The sequence below is a fragment of the Bufo gargarizans genome, chromosome 2 (assembly GCF_014858855.1).
Source record: "Bufo gargarizans isolate SCDJY-AF-19 chromosome 2, ASM1485885v1, whole genome shotgun sequence".
NCBI lineage: Eukaryota > Metazoa > Chordata > Amphibia > Anura > Bufonidae > Bufo > Bufo gargarizans.
In genome coordinates this window covers 214,255,937-214,276,784 of record NC_058081.1, presented here as the reverse complement: position 1 = coordinate 214,276,784, position 20,848 = coordinate 214,255,937, and the positions used below count along the sequence as shown (strand labels likewise).

Here is a 20,848-nt window from a genome sequence, read left to right as displayed (position 1 = left end):
CTTGCTCTGCTGCTTCTGCAACTCCCACAGAACCAAAGCCACCTCCTAACTCATTTCTTAAGATACAATGGCTACTGGCTGCCTAAATGTTGTGAAGATAAGTTCAGGATCCAAAGGTGGGACTAATACCAGACATTTATAGTATAACCTGTGGATATACTGACAGTATGTGACACTGCAGACTACGAGAGAGGGGTAGTCCTGCATGTGGCACCTGGGTCAGTGAGCGGCGGATGAGAGGGCATTTTTTTTTAGAACATGTGCTGGGAAAGCAATCTTATTCTTTAATATTAAGAAAAAATACTAAAAGCAAGTAAAAACACTTTAAAAGGGAAACTCCACAGTTTCATGCTGCACTCATACCTGCCTGGGTTGGCTGGATTGACAGGTAGCCATGTTGCTTCTATACAGATAACCTATGGAATTCTATTTCCTACATGTACTGAGACACTGCGCACTTTAAACACAAATTTACAACCCTTCTGTTATAAAAATATATTTCCGCTTCACATAGACATGCACGCCATAGCTGGTTAATCTCTTTTCCAGCAGACGTTAATGGAGCAGCTGAACCCAGCTGACCAGATGTACATTCCCATTCCAAAAGTTCATGATGCATGGCACCATCTGCCTCCGCCAAGTCATTCACTGCATCAACCAAGACACAATTTGCCAATCTTTATGAAGCCATTGGGTGTTAAACCTCTGGCACATCTGGACACTGAACCGTCACTTATGACTAGTACACCATGGACATTAAACCTATAAAATGCCAGAGCATAGCCGCAAAGACTGACTAGAAGGCCTCACGACAGTATGTATTTTGTGGTCCACAAACATTGGTCCTATAAAACATAGATACCAGCCTGGTGCACCCCACAGTTTCCTCGGCCCCTATTATAGGAATGGCTAGTGTTGTCCCCAAACGTGCAAGAATAGGGCATGTTCTATAATCTGCAGACAGCACATGGGTGACATTCATGTGCTGTTGGCATTTATAAGTTTGGTAATATTTTCTATGAATATTTTCTATGAATAGGGGTTGTCAAGTTATTTTTTTATTCTATGTTCCTAACTGGGAAAATGTAACAGCTTTCCAATTCACTCACTTTATCTCCAGTGGCTGGTTTCTCAGATTTCACTGAGGGTCACATGACCTGTGATGTCAGCTTCTCTCTCTGCTCTGATAAAGGTCATTAGTCACTGTGCTGGCCATGTTCCCCTTCACTGTCTACTCTCTGCTAGGATTCTTAACCCCTTCAGCTGCACACACTGGGTATCTGCAGCAGTGACAATTCTGGGCACAGGAGCTGAATGACTAGAGAGCATTGCACAAGAAGGTAGGGGGAAGATCCTGTGTGTATTAGCAGTGTCATTATACAGCTGGGACTTGTAGTCCTACACATACAACATGCTGCTGAGTCTCCCAGCAGGCAGACATGTCACTCAGGGCAGCTCTTGTATTCACTCCCTTAGCAGTGTCATTATACAGCTGGGACTTGTAGTCCTACACATACAACATGCTGCAGAGTCTCCCAGCAGGCAGACATGTCACTCAGGGAAGCTCTTGTACCCACTCCCTTAGCAGTGCAGGAGGAGGGGCAGAGGTTGTTTTTATTGCATGTAAACAAAGGGCCAGAAAAGAACCAGGGAAATGAGGAAATATATATTTTTTATTTTTTTTTGCATAAAACTTGCTTAGCTTTGTTATATATTGCTGCCCATCAGATTTTTAGTGCTATATATATATATATATATATTTTTTTTTTTTTCATAACTCAGACAACCCCTTTAAATCACTTCCTAACTACACCCCTAAATGTCTTCCACCTAAAATAAGAAATCAACTCATGTGCTCCCTGCCACCCAGTGTCGGCACCCAGGCTCCATTCAGAGATCCTTCCAATCCCGTCTGTAAGCTTTCACTCTGGGTCACATGCGCCACTGCAGTCATCACCGGCCTCCAAGAACACTTCTGTCTACAGTTGTTACTCCACTTTCTACGCCCCCACCCCTTTATTGAGCAAGGGCCCTGTGCGGCAGATTGCAAATAGCGGTCCACAATGCACGGGCGTCGAGCACTGGCCATGTGTACTCCGTTTGTCGATGCAGACTCAGACTTGAATGGGTCCGCGATCCTCAACATACGTTCAAAGATAGAACACATTTTTACCCTTTTATGGTGCGGAGGCATGGACCATAAAGCCCACGGAAGCACATCGTAGTGCTTCCATGGGCATTCAATCCGTGCCCCTGCGCAGGTCGTATCTTGAGGATTGCGGATCCATTCATATCAACGGGTCCGCATCCGCACCACGGAATGCACATGGCCAGTCCCCATATAACGCGCACGAGCCCTAAGACTGCAACAATTTTGGGACTTAGAGGACCTTTCACCGGTCCCAAATTTAACATTACAATCTAAATACCTGGCAGTGTAGGGCATATTAATGAGATGTAATACCAGTTTAGTTTGTTTTTCCCGATGGTCTGCTCCGCTCCCCCCCTCTTACACTATTCCATATCATTGGTACAGAGAGGAGGAGATGGCTGTGATTCTCATGGAGAAGGTTAACTTTTTTTCTCTCCTTGGCTGTGACGTGCTCCGCTGCGATTGGCCAGGGAGAAGGAGACATAAAAAACACGTTCCTCTCCTCCTCCCTGTACCGATAGTATGTATTAGCGTATAGGCGGGCAACCAGAACAGGGAGGCACTGCACGGGAACGGAGCAGCCCATCGGAAAAAAAAAATAAGCGATATCACTCAATATGCCCTACACTGCCAGGTACTTATATTGTAATGTCTGGACCTGTGAAAGGTCCTTTAACAAATTTGGCTTAAATCGGCTTGACAGTCTTTCCTTTATACTTGTCCTCCATTTAATTTGTTCCCACCTATGGCTTCATGACCTGCATCAAAAAACCTGAATGTGGAAACCCAGCTGTAGCAGTGTCTGGACTGCTTCTAGTTCTAGGGCTCAGTGCCTGGTATAATCACTCAAGACCCTGCAAAATAAGGCCCACTACCCATCATAGCCATTATAAGTCAAAGGGGAACAAACCTTTGATTCTCGGACTTTCTCCTTGCTTGCTCGAAAGCCAGTTCCTCAGCAATTTTCCTCCTAAGTTCTTCTTCATTAACTAAGAGGAACAAGAGAGTCTAGAATTATACCTGTGTTTTCATGAAAATCATACCAATAAAATATAATGCTAACCGTTCACAAATCCTGGAAAGTTAACATTTAATATGGAACATAATTTGTCATTATGTGTAATCTCTGTATATACCATACATACATACATACCGGTATGCGTACACCATTGTATTGTTAAAATGTAATTTGTCATGTAGAGAAAGTTAATACAAGGCACTTACTAATGTATCGCGATTGTCCATATTGCCTGGCTGGATTCATTGTTTCTTTATATTTTACACGGCTCGTTACGGCCACCACTGCAGCGCAGATATGATGTGGCCAGGACTAAAGCTGCTGCTCATGTGTGTCTATGTGCAGTCCCACAGTCCTGGCCACCAGGGAGTCCAGGAAGCACAACCACCGTGGCTGGATTACAGGGTGGTCGTAGCCATGGAAACTAGAAGTATATAATGTGATTGAAAAAAATTAAGCCAGCCAGCATAGGACCCAATATGGACAATCTCAATACATTAGCAAGTTGCTTGTATTAACTTTCTCTACATGATAAATGCCATAAGCTGAAGTGAGACAACCCTTTAATGCAGTGTTGGCGTTACAAGGCTATTACACTTAATGTACTTCCCCAATATATTGTATTACTATTAGTTCTAAGAGGGATTTCTATGAAGTCTCCAAAAATTAATTCCTGGAGCTGCAGACCTTGGAGAAAATGAGCTGAAAACAGCTAAGCGCATAATCCCATTAATTCTAGCTGCAGAAATTTAACGTTTTCTGTTTGCACAGTAAAATAAAGGCACGTTTCAGCCATTTATCAAGAAAACAGATTCTTCCATTAGATGACAGCCCTGCATGACAGAAGGTTCCCATCACGTTACAAAAGTGCAAACACAAGATTGCATATCTCAGCCTAAATAAACCTTAAAGGCATGGAAACCCTTGATAACCCACACATACAGGTACCAATCCATCAGATCTCTTCCAATGGACAAAAATTTCCTGTTTCAGGTATTCATACAGACCTGAAACTGGAAAACTACTGCATGTATTCAGGCTATTCAGTAGCATCATGTTTATATCATAGTCCCACATGGATATCACCTATCCCCTACTGATCACTAGAGTAGAAGTCCCAAGCTTTCACCCCCCTGGTTCCTCCAGAATGCGCAACAGCAGTGAGAGCTTTGAATGGTGTCTCAATCAAGCATGCCACCTAATGTAAAGACTATGGGACCAACGTAGAGAGCAGAGTACACCATGTGGCGGTTTTCGTCAACCCTGCGGATAATGAATAGAGCAGCAAGGAGCGTGCTCTACTCTCCTCCACAATGCAGTAAGGAGGAACCCCTGTTCTAGTGATTAGTGGGGTTTCCAGCAGCGGACCCCCCCCCCCCCCCCCCCCCCCCCCCGAGTCAGACATTCATCACCTACCCCGTGGACAAGCAATAAACATCCAATGTGGAGAAACCTCTTAGATATCATGCTCACCATTGCTCTGTATGCCTGCTTGAGGTCAGCAAATTTAAAAGGGTTGGCCACTTTTTAGATACAGTTGCCGATGTGTATGTAAGATGACTATGAAGCATTTACTAATATAGTCTTTGTTGATATTCTGTACCATTTTCTATATTTCATGAGGTCTGCCCCTTATCAGCCAAATCTTTTGTGCTGTCCACACAGGGGTCTTGTCTATAAAATGGCTGCTGATGGAGGGTCATGTGACCAGGCAAATCACTCAGCCTCCTCCATTCAATGCTGTCGGTAAAAAGGTGACGCAGATTACCCACTGAACAAGCAAACTGCTGGTTCATCGGGTAACTGAATTGTTTGTGTAGGCACCTAAATCAACATTGGCTGGCAGCAGATCGTGCAATCTAAGCTAGCGGCAAATGAGTCTGTATGGCGACAAGCCATGGCATTAGCGAGCGCTCCTCCTCATACTGTGGAGAAGATCGCTGCATGTAAATGCACTGGTGTCCTTCACTGACAAGCAAGCGATTGCCAGGGAGGAAATCGCATGCAGAATTGTCCCGCATGAAAGATGTGATTACCTGATGAACAAGCGTTTTGCTCGTTCATCGGGTAATAGGTGACACCTTTACACTGCCAGATAACGAACGCTTTTTAGCGATTATCTGACCGAGAATCAGCTCGTGTGAAGCGACATTAACACAAGATGCTAAGGATCTGGCATCATAGCTTTTATTCATAAGTGATGCCAACAAATCCCGATTGATGCTACTAAAGATCCTTTTACATGGACCATTTGTCAGGCAATTATCAAAAAAGAACTAGACATTCCCGATAATTGTCTGCTAGTCTGCACAGATGAGGGATGCATTTACACACAGCGATCACCTCCATTGTATGGGGACAAGCAAATGATACAGCAATCACTTGTCACCATAGAAAATCAGTATTTATGGGCAGCAGACCACTGTTTAGACAGTACAATCTGCAGCACAGGAGCGGCAGAACAATAGGATCACCCGATAGACGAGTGTCTGCGCCTTTTACACAGGCCAATTATTGGGAACAAGCGCTTGTAAAAATGTTCATCCCCAATAATCTGCCAGATTATCGGTCTGTGTAAAAGGAATTTAAGGCCCATTTCAGATGAGCGAGTGTCATGCTCCGGACTCGCATAGCAGCACCCGTTCTGAACTCCGAGCACTGCCTTAGTCGCATAGCATTATATATTGATGTATGATGCTATGTAACCCATAATGCTGTCAGTGTTATCCAATACATTCCAGAACTGTAAGGGTTACATAGCGTCATAAATCAATATACAATGCTATGCGACCAAGTCAGTGCTCGGAGTTCAGGACGGGAGCTGCGTTACGAGTCCGGAGCGTGACACTCGCTTGTCTGAAAGGGGCCTTACTCATAAATGGGGTGTCAAACTTCCATCAGGGTTCTGCACAACAGCACTGCAGACTGTGCTAATGTTGCCATCAAAAGTATTGGAACAACTGTCATAAAGAGCATAGCACAAGTGTGAACAGGGCCTATCTGCAGTGGGTACTGCAATGTACCAACACAAAGGAAATTCATTAAAATACGGATCACATCTGGATGCAACTTTCATGTGTCTATTAGACATTTCACGTTTTTAATAGTAAAAAAAAAAAAAAAAAAAAAAAAGGCTGATTATTTACAGCTGAGATTTGCACTGAATTTATACATTCATGAGGTCCCCAATAAAAGGACGGCGGTCCTAAAGCCTTTTTATGAGCGCACCATCTGCCTGAATACTGTAGCTGGTAGGGCGGCGGCAGCTCTGCAGACATAAAAGTTAATGAAGATGTCAGAAAGAAAACACACTAATAATAATAAATATTAAGTCAGAAAGCAGAGAGTTACAAAGAGTATGGTGACCTGCAGCAAGGCGAGAGTTTATTATCTGCTTTTATTGCTCCTTCAGGATTAATCTGCTTCTTTATTTCATTCCAATTTGAAACGCATAATATGCAAATAATCTTCATTTTATTGCGCGCCACCTAATAAGGACTGCAGGATGTGTCACGCCACATGAAGACAAAGCACATTTATGAATGCCACAACAGTGAAGAGAAATATATGAGCTTTTGGATCTTGATAAGCAATATCAGTGACAGCTATGTCATTCGTCTATTCCAGGAAGACGCAGCCAAACGACAATGCAGAGAAATCAAAATAAAAATGTTCAGTATTAAAATGTACTAAACATACAGGGAACAGCGAACTTTAATAAGTAGCTTTTTGGTGTGCATTTTTTGCCCAAAAAAAGGCTTCCAAAAATGCTTGACTTGTTTTTCAAGTGTTTTTATTTATATAGAAACGTATTTACCCCCTTTTAAGGTCACTTTCTTTGTAGCGTAGTATGAAGAAAAAAAAAAAAACACCATGCTAAAATGCTTCATACATTTGCAAAAAAAAAGAAAACAATGGACATCTATGGCATAGATGCCAGAGCACGCTGCAATTTCAGAAAACACTACTGACCCAAAATATATACTTCATGTCTATGGAGGCTCCAACGCTGGTTTTGGCTTAAGATCACTGATGGAAATCACTGACCAAATAACTGAAGTGTGAATGAGGCTTAAGGCATAAGGGTTTGTGCACATGCCCGGGATGCACAAGTTACAGTGGAAATAGGGCAAAATACCAAAAAAAATCCTCCCAGAGGTCTTTCAATGACCTCTTGAATGACACTTTATGGCAAAAAAAAAAATATAATATTATATTATATATAAAAAAAAAAGTTTAAGTTATGATAAAATGCAAATAAAGTTATCAAATATTTAAACACTAGGTGATGCCGAGAAGTTCCTGGCTTTGCCCCCTTCCAGTTGACGTTTATGATTGTTAATTTCAGGTAGAACCGGAGATGGCAAAGGAAGTCTCACGTCTGGAGGTACGGGCCGTCATGCAGTTTTTCGTCTCTCCAGGACATTCACACTGAGGACACTACCCCCTAGTGTTTGTGACATCTGTGTGAATGTCCCTTGCAGACTTTCCCTGGAGAAACAAAAACTGCATGACTGCCCGTAACTCCACAGACGTGAATCTTCCTTGTGCCTCTGCCATCTTAGCTTCTACATGAAATTAAAAATAGTTATAACAATCGTAAACCTCTAATATTTGCAGTTACATAAGATATCAAGCTTTCATATGGTACCAAACTGATATGGTAAAAAGAGGTATTCCGGTTAGTACAAGTTATATACAAGTTACAGGATAGGGGATAACTTTTTAAGTCCCAGCAGTAAAACCCCCACCGATCACAAGAACGGCCCCATACCGCCTGCAGGCCCCTTACAGCTATCCTGAAATGACTGGAGCAGCCGGGCACACATGTGCACCCCCATTCCATTCACATGGGAGTAGAAATAGAAATGAATGGCGTGGCCTTGTGCATGTGTGACCGGCCACTCCCGTCATTTCAGGTGAGCTTGCAGGGGGCCTGCAGGAAGTACAGGGCCCGCGTTCTTGTGATTGGTGGGGGTCCAAGAGCCAGGACCCCACGATCTTAAAAGGTATCCCCAATCCTGTGGATAGGGGAAAACTTGTACCAACCAGAATACCCCTTATCCACAGGATAGGAGATAAGTGTCTGATCGTTGGGGTCAGACTGCTAGGATCTTCAGTGATCACAAAAATGGAGGTCCACAAATGCCGCTGAACATGTGAATGGAGCGGTAGTGCTCCATTTACTTTTACTGGACTGCCGAATACAGTGCTTGCAGCAGTCCTATAGAAGTGACAGGAGCAGAGCCCCAGTTCAGTGGTACTTGCGGACCATCATCCTGTGGAAAGGGAATAAGTGTTAGTAGTTGCGCAATCCCTTTAAATCCATTGCTCTCACACATACTCTAATATAACACAAAACTGCTAAAATGAATTATTTTTGTAATATACTGGTGATAATAAAGAGAATAAGAAAGAGAAAGCATGCCGATAAGCCATAAACTTTGCCAAAACTGCAAAAGGTCACATTTTCATAAATGCTGTAAATAAAGCTCTACAGAAGGAGATCAAACTAATTACACATTCAGCATGGAAAGTACAGATGCCTCTTGGATATTCTGAGTGCTTGCCTTCTGTGTGGTTACACAGAGGAACATATGGGAAATAAAAAGCAGTGGAAAGCATTACATTGTGTGCCTGATGTGAGAGTCAGTCGAGAAGGCAGCAGCTGCAGAGCCCAAATATTAAGGAGACACTTCTCTGGAACAAGGAGTAGTCCGGCAAACAATTCTTCACAAGGTCCTCCAAATCCCGAGTCTCTGCTCACTTGTGGAAAGCGAGAGGCTATGGCATTCATACACAAAGTAAGCACTTCAGCAGCCTCTCCAATCAGACAGCGCTTCTCGTTTCATGGGCTCACTAATGACATCCATGCCAATTTCATGCATTTAAGCAGACACTTTGTAGAACATGTGGTGCTCAAACCCATAAAAACGTAACCAGGGTAGACATTAAATAGATGTGGCACCATTCACAGGAAAACTGGAGCAGTAGTCAGGAACACAAAATCCGGCCTGATATAGGCCACTACTCCACTACAGTATACACTATATACCAGCATTCTTCATGCACCATCTAGAGAACCTCAGGAGGTGCTTTAGCCCCAGCGAGCAAAACTTGCTCTACAGGCCCAAATCATTCATAATACAGTCTACCCGCAGCAAGAAACTCCAACAGCTCAACAGAACATCCTTTAATACCACCTGCAACTCCCATCATCCCAAGAACAGGGGGTCACATGTAAAGAGAGTAGTTGCTATGGTAGCCCTGCAGTATCTATATCTCCCATAGACTATAACAAGAGAATGAATGTTCATAACCGGCCAATTCTGCAAACAAAGGAAAGCCCTCAGACGGAGTGAAAAGTTGGCTACCATGGATTTATTTGGGAAATTATTATTTGATTTGTGCTCGCTTCCTGCCGTAAAAAAAAAAAAGTTGCAAAAGCTGGCACACATATGTAACACTTTTTGTGTGTTTACACCACGAAACTGTGAGTGACATTGTAACAGTGACTGTACTTTGCAAAAAAATAAAAAAGTAAAAAAAACTTCATATGTCATAGCAACATATCAAACGTTTTGATTGCTGGGGGTTCGAGTGCTGGGACTAGGGCAGCAGCTACCGATTATTTAGGTAATCAAGTAACCTACCGATGAATCCAACGAGAGTACTCTAATAAGAAAAAGCTAACTAAAGGAACGTTTTCTATAAAAACGCATCAGCTCCCCTGTCATCAGCCCCCCCCCTTCCCCAGTGCCATTAGTTCCTCCCCAATGCAATTAGTTCCTCCAACAGTACCATCAGATCCCCCCGGTGACATAGCCGCATAGCCAACACCCCCCCCCCCCCCAAGTTCCATCAGCTCCCCCTTCAATGCCACCAGCTCCGCCCAGTGCGATGAACTCCCCCCAGTGCCACCAGCTGACGCAACTGCCATCAGTTCCCCCACTCCCCCTCCTAGCCATCAGTGCCCAGCCGCAGCGCCAGTGAACTAAAAAAAAAAAAAAAAAAAAAAGCTCAGTGCAGATGATTGTGAGGATGTGGTAGTTCTCTTGGTGTCTACTATGGTTAGTGCTCAAGATGCATTGATTCAATGTAAATTCCTATACAATGCTTGCTACACTCCTGTTAGGCGCTCTGTGCGCTTCTTTCTCGCAATTGGTGGGGTTCCCAGCTAGGGCTGAAACGATTACTCAAATTAAACAGATGAAATCGCCCAAAAAATAAAAATAAAAATAAATCCTCTATGCAAATTTTTGGCATCGATAATTCGTTTGTGTCATGTGACCACAGTGTGAGGGAAGAGCTTGCTATTACTGATGCTCTGTGGTCACCTGCCTGCCCGTACAGCACTGCACTGTATCCTGACACATCGTGACCTGATGCTGTGTGATATCAGGTCCCAGTGCAACGCGTAAGGAGGAGGATGGAAGATCTCTGGAGTGGCGGCAGTGCCCCTACAGGAAAGGCAAGTATTTTAAATCATAAATTTGAATGACTTTTTCTTCCCTTTCTGTGGGTGGACAGCAGCTCATCAAGTACCTGCAAGTCTCAGGATGCATTTCAATTAGCTCTGTTTAACTCCTTCCTCCTCTGCATATTAATAATCATTATTTATTTATTTGAAAGCACAATTATTCCATGGCCCTGTACATCTAAGAGAGGTATACATAGAGAATACAAAAACACAAAACCAATAAACTTGAAACTATTAACAGACTGGCACAGAGAGGGAGAGGACCCTACCGACGAGAGATTACAATCTACAAGGAATGGGGAAAGACACAGTAAGTGCATAGAAAATAGTCCCACACACATATTGTAGTCCCATAGATACATATGGTATTAAATGGCTTCTCCCAAGTTACATGTCTACTGTCTAGTGAGGTATACAGCCCCTTAAACGTTTCCATATTTTTTCACGTTACACCCACAAATTTAAAATGTATTGGGATTTTATATGGTAGACTAACACAAAGTAGCAAGTATGTGTGAAGAAAAAAGAAAATGATATACAGTTTTCTAAATTTTTATAAATACAAATCTGAAAAGTGTGGCATGCATTTGTATTAGGGATCGACCGATATTGATTTTTTAGGGCCGATACCGATAATTTGTGAACTTTCAGGCCGATAGCTTATACCGATATTCTGGGAATTTTCATTTTTGAAAAAAAAATTAAAATTCCCACAAATCTGCTGAAAATTAATGTTTATTGTTAATGTGTATTTTTATTTTTTTGTAAATCTTTCTTTTTCATTTATATTTAATATTTTGGTGTTTATTATTTTTTTGTAACTTTTTTTTTTAACTAACTTTTAGCCCCCTTAGGGACTAGAACCCTTGTCCTATTCACCCTGATAGAGATCTATCAGGGTGAATAGAAGCTCACACTGTCCCTGCTGCTGTGTGCTTTGTGCACACAGCAGCATGGAGCTTATCATGGCAGCCAGGGCTTCAATAGCGTCCTGGCTGTCATGGTAACCGATCGGAGCCCCAGCATTACACTGCTGGGGCCCCGATCGGAGGAGCAAGGGAGAGGGGATCCTGTGGAGGGGCGCACTGCGACTGGGGTGGGGGGGGGCGCACTGCGCCACCACTGCTTAATACTGGGGGGGGAGGGGGGCGCACTGCGCCACCAATGCTTAATACTGGGGGGGCTTGGGGGGGGGAGGCGCACTGTGCCACCAATGTCTGATACTGGGGGGCTTGGGGGGGGCGCACTGCGCCACCAATGAAGCTTAATCTCTAATTTATTCATATACAGGAGGCGGGAGCTGGCTGCAGGATCACATAGCCGGCTCCCGACCTCTATGAGCAGTAGCTGCGATCCGCGGCACCTGAGGAGGTAACTACCGCAGATCGCAGCTACCGCTCATAGAGGCCGGGAGCCGGCTATGTGATTCTGCAGCTCCCGCCTCCTGTATATGAATGAATGATAGATTAATCTTCATTGGTGGAGCAGTGGCCATAGCTCCTCCCTTCCTCCTGTCCCCTGTCCTTACATTGGCGGCAGGAGCAGCACAGGGGGAGGAGACACTGCTCCTTCTCCCCTGTGCTGCTAAGGGGAACACGGAGAGCGCTGTCAGCAGCGCGATCTGTGTTCCCCATACACTATCGGAATATCGGCAAAACAGATGCCGATACCGATAGTGTTCAAAATCCTGAACTATCGGCCGATAATATCGGTAAATCCGATAATCGGTCGATCCCTAATTTGTATTCAGCCTTCTGTACTCGGATTCCCTTAAATTTAATTTAGTGTGACCAATTGCCTTCAAAAGTCACCTAATTAGTAAATAGAGTCCACCCGTGTGTAAATGTATTCTCAGTATAACTAGAGCTGTGCTGCGAAGCCTTCAGAGGTTTGTTAGAAAACATTAGTGATCTAATAGCATGATGAAAACCAAGGAACAGACCAGACAGGTCAGGGATAAAGATGTGGAGAAGTGTAATGTAAGGTTAGGTTATAAAAATAAAAAATTATTGCAAGCTCTGAACATCATCCGAAAATGGAAGGAGTATGGCACAACTGCAAATCAACCAAAACATGGCCGTCCACCTAAACTGACAGCCCAGGCAATGGGAGCACTAATTATTGAAGCAGCCAAGAGGCCCATGTTCATTCTGGAGGAGCTGCAGAGATCCACAGCTCTAGTAGGAGAATCTGTCCACAGGACAACTATTAGTCGTGTAGTCCACAAATGTGGACTTTTTGGAAGAGTGGCAAGAAGAAATCAGTTTTTGAAAAGCCGTAAGAAGTCCCATTTGCAACAAACCATGAAGGGGACACAGCAAACGTGGTAGAAGGGGCTCTGTTTAAATGAGACCAAAAATTTGGAGCCTAAACGCAAATCACTATGTGGGGCGGAAAACTAACACTGCACGTCACCCTGAACACACCATACCGACAGTGAAACATGTTGGTGGCAGCATCAAGCTGTAGGGATGCTTTTCTTCAGCAGGGACAGGGAAGCTGGACAGAGTTGATCGAAAGATGGATGCAGCTAAATACGGGGCAATCCTTGAGGAAAACCTGGTAGAGGCTGCAAAAGACTTGAGACTGGAACGACCCTAAACATACAGCCACAGCTATAATGGAATGGTTTAGATCAAAGCATATTCATGTGTTAGAAAGTCCAGACCTAAATCCCATTGAGAATCTGTTTCAAGACTTGAAAATTGCTGTTCACAGACACTCTCCATCCAATCTGACTGAGCTTGAGTTTTTTGCAAAGAAGAATAGGCAAAAATGTCAGCCTCTAGATGTGCAAAGCTGGTAGAGACATACTCCAAAAGACTTGCAGCTGTAACTGCAGTGAAAGGTGGTCCTACAAAGTATTGACTCTGGGGGGCTAGATACAAATGTACTCCACACTTTCCAGATTTTTAATTCACACACACACTTGTTACTTTGTGTTGGTCTATCACATAAAATACATTTAAAAGGGATTCTGTCATCAGATTTTACCCCTATAACCTAAAGATATCCTCATGTCCGGACTAAGAAGAAGAATCCTAAACTGGCCTTATTAAACCTCACTGAGGCTCTCTTTGTCCAAAAAACAGGTTTTTATAACCTGCCAATCAGTTACTTAAGGTGCCCAAGGGGAGGTCCATTTATACAGGGTGCCCGTCCACACCCCTCGCCGTCCGGTGCCCAGCGCCGCCTTCATTGCCGCCTTCCCTGTCTTCAGTGCCGCATTCTACAGCTCAGCACCGCCTCCGCAATCCTCCCCGTCCCTCTGCCAGATCCCGCGCCTGCGCACTAAGCTCAGACAATCTGCAGGTCTTATTAGGGTTGAGCGAAGTGCGCATCACGCCGTCGCATGCGCACTTCGCTCAATGAAGCCGCTGCCAGGAGTCCGCACGGGCGCATCAGGCCGAGCCTAGTGCACAGGCGCGGGATCTGGCAAAGGGACGGGAGGATTGCAGAGGCGGCGCTATGCTGTAGAAGGTGGCGATGATGACGGAAGGCGGCGCTGGGCACCGGACAGCGAGGGGTGTGGATGGGCACCCTGTATTAACGGACCTCCCCTTGGGCACCTTAAGTAAGTGATTGGCAGGTTATAAAAACCTGTTTTTTGGACAAATAGAGCCTCAGTGAGGTTTAATAAGGCCAGTTTAGGATTCTTCTTCTTAGTCCGGACATGAGGATATCTTTAGGTTATATAGGGGTAAAATCTGATGACAGAATCCCTTTAAGTTTCTGGCCGTAATGTGAAAAAATGTGGAAACAATCAAGGGGTTTGAATACTTTTTCAGGGCACAGTAACTATATTGTACGAGTATAGACGCAGTGATGAATGAATATCTATTAAGACTTCACTGTAGCATTATTGCAATTTATAGGCAATAAAAAAAAAAAAAAAAAATATTGTAACATCAAATTTTCCATGACGCTAATCCTTCTGAATAAGACATGCTCCGTAGCTTCTCTGCTCTCTTCCTCCTCTCAGTGCCAGTAGAGGGGTTTCACAGTAAAGCGGTCCACAGAAACCTTACATTTTTCACCTCTTAAAAGGGGTTGTCCGAGTTATGAAAAAAAAATATATAGCACTATAAATCTGATGGGCAGCAATATATAGCTAAGCTAAGCAAGTTTTAGGCAAAAAATAAATAAATCTATATTTCCTCATTTCCCTGGTTCTCTTCTGGCCCTTTGTTTACCTGTAATAACAGTCTCTGCCCCTCCCCCCTGCTCTGCAAAGGGAGTGAATATAAGTGCTGCCCTGAGTGACAGGTCTGCCTGCTGGGAGACTCAGCAGCATGTTGTATGTGTAGGACTACAAGTCCCATCTGTACAATGACACTGCTGATGCACACAGGATCTTCCCCCTATCTGTTCTTGTGCAATGCTCTGCAGAACTCCTCTGTCAGCTTCTGTGCCCAGCATTTGTCTCCTCACTGCCTGCAGCTACTGAGTAAAGCCTTAAGTCTGTGCAGCTGAAGGGGTTAATGCTTTTCCTCAAGAATCCAGGGAGAGAGCAATAGGCAGCAGCCAGCAGTGCAGGGGGGGCGTGGCCAGCACAGTGACTTCTCTGTACAGACACATATCTGCTCTCAGGCTTGTGCACCAAACATCATCAGAGCAGGGAGAGAAGCTGACATCACAGGCCATGTGACCCTCAGTGAAATCTGAGAAACCAGCCACTGGAGATAAAGTGAGTCAATTGTAAAGTCCTTACATTTGCCTAGTTAGAAACATACAAAGAACAAAAAAATAACTCAGACAACCCCTTTAAGCATGTACCGTTTTGCACTCACAAGTACTCTCTTAGAGGGCAAGAGACTTGTATCTAAACAAAGTCTGATAGCTCCTCATAATAACCGAGCAAAGCACCATAAAGTGATGTGGCTGCACTGATAAACCCATAATTCCAACCACAAAAAGCTGTACTCTTACTGAAAGAGGCTCAGTCACCAGGATCAACCCTATTAAACCAGACATACTGCCTGATAGGGCTCATCATGCTGATTAAAACAATATCTTTGTTTTGTCTGTATTATAAATAGCTACAGAGAAATATTTGTTTTCTTATTCACATGCAAATGAGCAACTGGAGCACTAGGAGGTGGGGTTGAATCATCTGAGCACTGCTTGGTAACACCCCCTGTGCTCTGCACACTGCCCCCTCCTCCTGATTGACAGGGCTACACGTGCGGAGGGCAGAGCTGTGTCCTAGCATCTACATATCATATACTCTATGTCAGTGATGGCAAACCTATGGCACGGGTGCCAGAGGCGGCACTCGGAGCCCTCTTTGTGGGCACCCGCACTCTGGAAAAAGTCTATGGTGTACCAATAAGCCTTAGACTTTTCCTGCCATTCATCAGCGAAGGGCGTGCTATGAACGGCACAGTCAGAGCACTGAATGTAGGCAGTTATTATAGCTAAATGATGGTACATGGAAGATATACTATATTGGTATTTCAGGTTAAATTGCCATGTTGGCACTTTGTGATAAATAAGTGGGTTTAGGTTGCAGTTTGGGCACTCGGTCTCTAAAAGGTTCGCCATCACTGCTCTATGTACTATAGCTGAGATCTGCTCAGAAAGCTAAGGCTACTTTCACACTTGCAGCAGCAGGGTTCGGCAGGCTGTTCTGGCGAGAGGCGGCCGGCATGCTGTAGTTTGCCGCGCTGCGGCCAGACGTCCGGCCTGCCCCCATTATAGTGATAGGGGTCGGAGCAGGCTTCCAGCGGCCCAGTGGGATAGCGTTAGCAAGGATCTGTCAGGCTGTTCCCCCACCGGAACAGCCTGTCGGACCCGGCTGCCGCAAGGGTGAAAGCAGCCTAATATACACATTACTGCTTTATTGTGATAGGCGTTTGCTCCCAAGCATAGAAAAGACATGCATCTGTATGTGGTGATCCTATAGCTTAGCTATGGTATATTTGTTTACCATGCATGTAGAGATCGTAGGTTCAAATCCAGAAGAGATTGAACCCCTCTCAGAGAATTACATTAGCATGGACAATACTAGCGGTATACATACCTGCATAACTACTAGAGATGGGTTGCTCAGCGGGAAGCTTTGGCTGTGCTGGAGGTGGCTGTGGTCTGGAGGAAGGAGAAGCGGGTTCTCTCATACGATTGATAACATTGTCAGACAGCTATTAAAAGAAAAAAAGCAATACATTTAAGTAACATCACATCAAATCATGGCTGACCACAGCTTCACATGTGATCATTCAGAATTTACTAAATCCTGAACAAAATGATGTGATTCCACTTGCAGTGGGCTTTACTAGTGCAGCAGAATACTGGCTGAAAACAGGTTGATTTTGGTAGAGGTTTAGATGAGTTTTTACAGGGGCATTAGAAGAGTATTTGGTTCTCTGCTTCCCCGGTGACTTCTATAAAAAATCTACTTCCGAGAAGTAACATACCGCTTCTCAAGTGTTTTTCAAATCAGCTACTGAAAAAAAAAACTCTAATATTTTACACTCTGTGCACTCAGTCAATGAGAAACCTGTTGGGGGGTTTTGGTTGTGAACGCCTGTTTTTCGCTGCTGAATCAGTGGCAGATTTTAGCCGCAAGGTCCCTGCAATTGAGCGGCCACAACCACATATTCTAGCAATATGCCATGACTTACCAATGATGGCAGACGGCTTTAAAGGGGTTGGCAACTGTATAGTAATTATCTAAAATGCTATGTGTGTATGTTATGCTGTGACACAACAAAAGTAAGTGTCCTTATGCCTTAAAAGGATTCCGTCAGCTCCGAACCCCCCCCCCCCCCCTCCGAAACCAAAGTAATCAGTGGTATGGAGTCTGATGATAACATTTTTATCTCGCTTCCTTTCTGACGCTGTGCTCCCACAAACCAGGAGTAAACTGCACTGAGAGGACACATGATGGAGGAGTCCGCTCAATGCATTTGAGGCTGAGCTCACACTTCAGTTAGTAACATGGTAGAGCAGGAGGAGCTGAGCAGGTTGCTAGATTCTATTATGGGCACAGATTCAGTACACTACTGTGCTTAGGGGAGGAGGGAGACACAGACTTCCTTTACAGGTACTTTATGTCATGACCTCATGGTGACACCACTTCTCTATTTATGGAGGACTTATATTTTGGCATTGATACCGTTTATTATCTCCTGTGTGGCAATTTCTTTGCCTCATGTGTAATTGCACCACCAATGCATTTTCATTGCGTTTTTATATAAATATGTATGAATAAAGATCATTTATTATTTCCTATCCGGACTGGCCGTTTTTGGTGTTCGTAATTGGGGTTATATCCAGATGATATATTGGTGTTTATCTGTGCTTAGGAGTCCAGTGAGAGGTCTCACCCATTGACTGGAAGCCCTTCCATCAGTCCCTGGATAGGACTGCTAAGCATAGAAAGATCAGGTATTTTAATCGTTAAGAGGAAGTCTATTCACCTAGCAGCATATTAAAGAGCAGAAGGAGCTGAGCAGATTGATATTAAAGGGAACCTTTCACCGGGATTTTGGGTATAGAGCTGAGGACATGGGTTGCTAGATGGCCACTAGCACATCCGCAATACCCAGTCCCCATAGCTCTGTGTGCTTTTATTGTGTAAAAAAAATCTATTTGATACATATGCAAATTAACCTGAGATGAGTCAGGGACAGGACTCATCTCAGGTTAATTTGCATATGTATTGAATCAGTTTTTTTACACAATAAAAGCACACAGAGCTATGGGGACTGGATACTGCGGATGTGCTAGCGGCCATCTAGCAACCCATGTCCTCAGCTCTGCACCCAAAATCCAGGTGACAGGTTCCCTTTAAGTTTTACGGGAAAAGATGCAATATAAGGCTTCTTTCACACTAGCGTTAATATTTTCCGGTATTGAGATCCGTCATACGACAAACGGATCCATTCTTGCAATGATCAGTCTTAGGGTCCATTCACACGTCAGTATTTTTCTATATCCCGAATTTTGGTCCGTTTTTTGCGGATCCGTTGTTCCTGAAAATGTTTCCGTATGTCATCCGTTTTTTTCGGATCCATTGACTTTGTATTGTACCAGGAACCGATTTTTGCGGATACTAATAGGACAAGTTTTATATTTTATCGGACATGCGGAACGGAACAACGGAAACGGACAGTACACATTGTGCTGTCCGATTTTTTTTTTCAGGACCCATTGAAAATTAATGGATACGCAACTGGTCTGCATCCGTTCCGCAAAAAACTAAACCAGAACTACACTGTCAGTGCTGCTCCCAGTCACTTCAGTAGGAGCAGGGCAGTGCCAACACTACACAGAACAGCTGATCGGCAGGGTGTCGGACCCCCGAGCACTAGCGAGTGATGGCCTGTCCTGAGAATAGGCAATCACTTAAAGAGGTTGTGTCACTTCAAAAAGTGGCATTTATCATGTAGAGAAAGTTATTACAAGGCACCTTACTAAGGTACTGCGATTGTCCATATTGCCTCCTTTGCTGGATGGATTCATTTTTCCATCACATTATACACTGCTCGTTTCCATGGTTGCGACCACCCTCCAATCTAGCAGCAGTGGTCGTGCTTGCACACTATAGGAGAAAGGGCTGGCCGGGACCATGGTACCACACACGGACTAGTGCTGTTTTCTATAGTGCGCATGCGCGGCCACTGCTGCTGTATTGCAGGGTGGTCTGTAACCATGGAAACGAGAAGTGTATAATGTGATGGAGAAATGAATCAGGCCAGCAAAGGAAGCAATATGGACAATCACAATACATTAGTAAGTGGCTTGTAGTAACTTTCTCTACATGATAAATCCCATTTGCTCAAGTGACACAACCCCTTTAAGAGACTGGAAAACACCTTTAGGGTCCATTCACACGTCCGTAGTGTGTTGCAACACACGCGGCCGGCACCCCCTATAGAAATGCCTATTCTCGTCCGCAGCTGCGGACAAGAATAGGACATGTTCTATCTTTTGCGGAGCCGCAGATTGGAAGCGCAGGGCTGCGCTCTGCAAATGCGAAAGCGGAGAGCACATCCGGGCACAGAGCATGAATAGGTACGCACACCCATTCCGCAAAATTGCGGAACAGGTGCGGACGTGTGAATGGGGCCTAAAAGGGGTTGTCTGGGCTTTTTCTATTGATGACTTATCCTCAGGATAGGTCATCAATATCAGGTTTTGGGATGGTCCGGCCACCTGCGCAGTGCTGTCCCATAGACATACAGCAGAGAACAGAGAGAGAGAAGGGAGACAGCACATGCACACTGCGCACCGTCTCCTCATACAGACTACCCCTTTAACACTGTCAGCCATGGATGTCACTGTCAGTATGACATTTCTAATGCTGCCAGGTGTATAGGGGCGCGGGTCGGATGACCACTGATGCGGACCACCCAGGACCAGCGGCACATGAGAAGGAGCAATTTGGGGGGGAAGGGGGGTTAAAAAGTAGGACAAGGGTGGAAACCCCCTTTAAGCACCATTAAAGGGGTTTTCCAGGAGCACAATCATAATCGCAGTGTAACGCAGAGCGATGGAGGCCATTTGGTGACTCAACCTTGAGAAAGGTCACCTTTGGGAAAGTCACCAGGCACTTCACTTCAGGGACAGCAGGAAGGATGCTCCATTAGACACATACACACACAGGCAGGTAGAAGCAGCGGTTTATTCATGACAGCGACACATGCAGCGCGCCATGTCAATGCCCGGCAGGCACACTGGTGACACTGGCTCACAGGTAAATATGGCTGGGGCAGCCGGTGCCATGTCCTACTATCTACTCAGCCCCCTGCCATGTGGGACGCCCTTGTCACGTCCTCCGCCATCACTCACCCGGATCCCTTTCACCACCGTGATGTTATCGTTCTCGTCCGCCTCGAAGGAGACCCTCCTGGTGCTGCCGCTGCCTCCCATGTCACTCAGTCCGGGGACAGCAGCCAGGTCAAACCGTGCAGGCCGCAGCAAGAGGACACCAGCCGGCAGCGGCTCATCAACTACAGCGCTGCCGATTGGTCACTGGCGGCGAAGCCACGCCCACAAGTGATGATACTGGCCGCTCATTGGTGGGAGGATGGCCGGACAACTCAGAAGCGGAAAGTTTTTCAGGTTGAAAAGTGGATTGAGTGTCATTCCTCAGTTTGCAGTGCTGTGGGCTGTGGAGGGGACTGATTGTGTGCCCAGTGCAGCACTGGCCATCCTGCAGGGAGCTTCATAACCTGGGGTACTCCCCGAGCCC

At 44.8% G+C, this 20,848-nt stretch overlaps 1 protein-coding gene across 1 annotated transcript in view; it reads right to left on the bottom strand.

Moving 5' to 3' along the window:
- The window catches only part of CHCHD3 (coiled-coil-helix-coiled-coil-helix domain containing 3), a 126,113-nt gene extending 105,499 nt beyond the window's left edge, over window positions 1–20,614 (bottom strand). The window contains exons 1-3 of the mRNA XM_044279995.1: window positions 20,446–20,614; window positions 16,673–16,790; window positions 3,063–3,141 (exon numbers count right to left, since the gene is read on the bottom strand). Coding sequence (XP_044135930.1) covers window positions 3,063–3,141; window positions 16,673–16,790; window positions 20,446–20,526 — 278 coding nt within the window. The 5' untranslated portion in view covers window positions 20,527–20,614. The remainder of the gene's footprint in view (window positions 1–3,062; window positions 3,142–16,672; window positions 16,791–20,445) is intronic.
- Window positions 20,615–20,848: the final 234 nt, after the last annotated feature.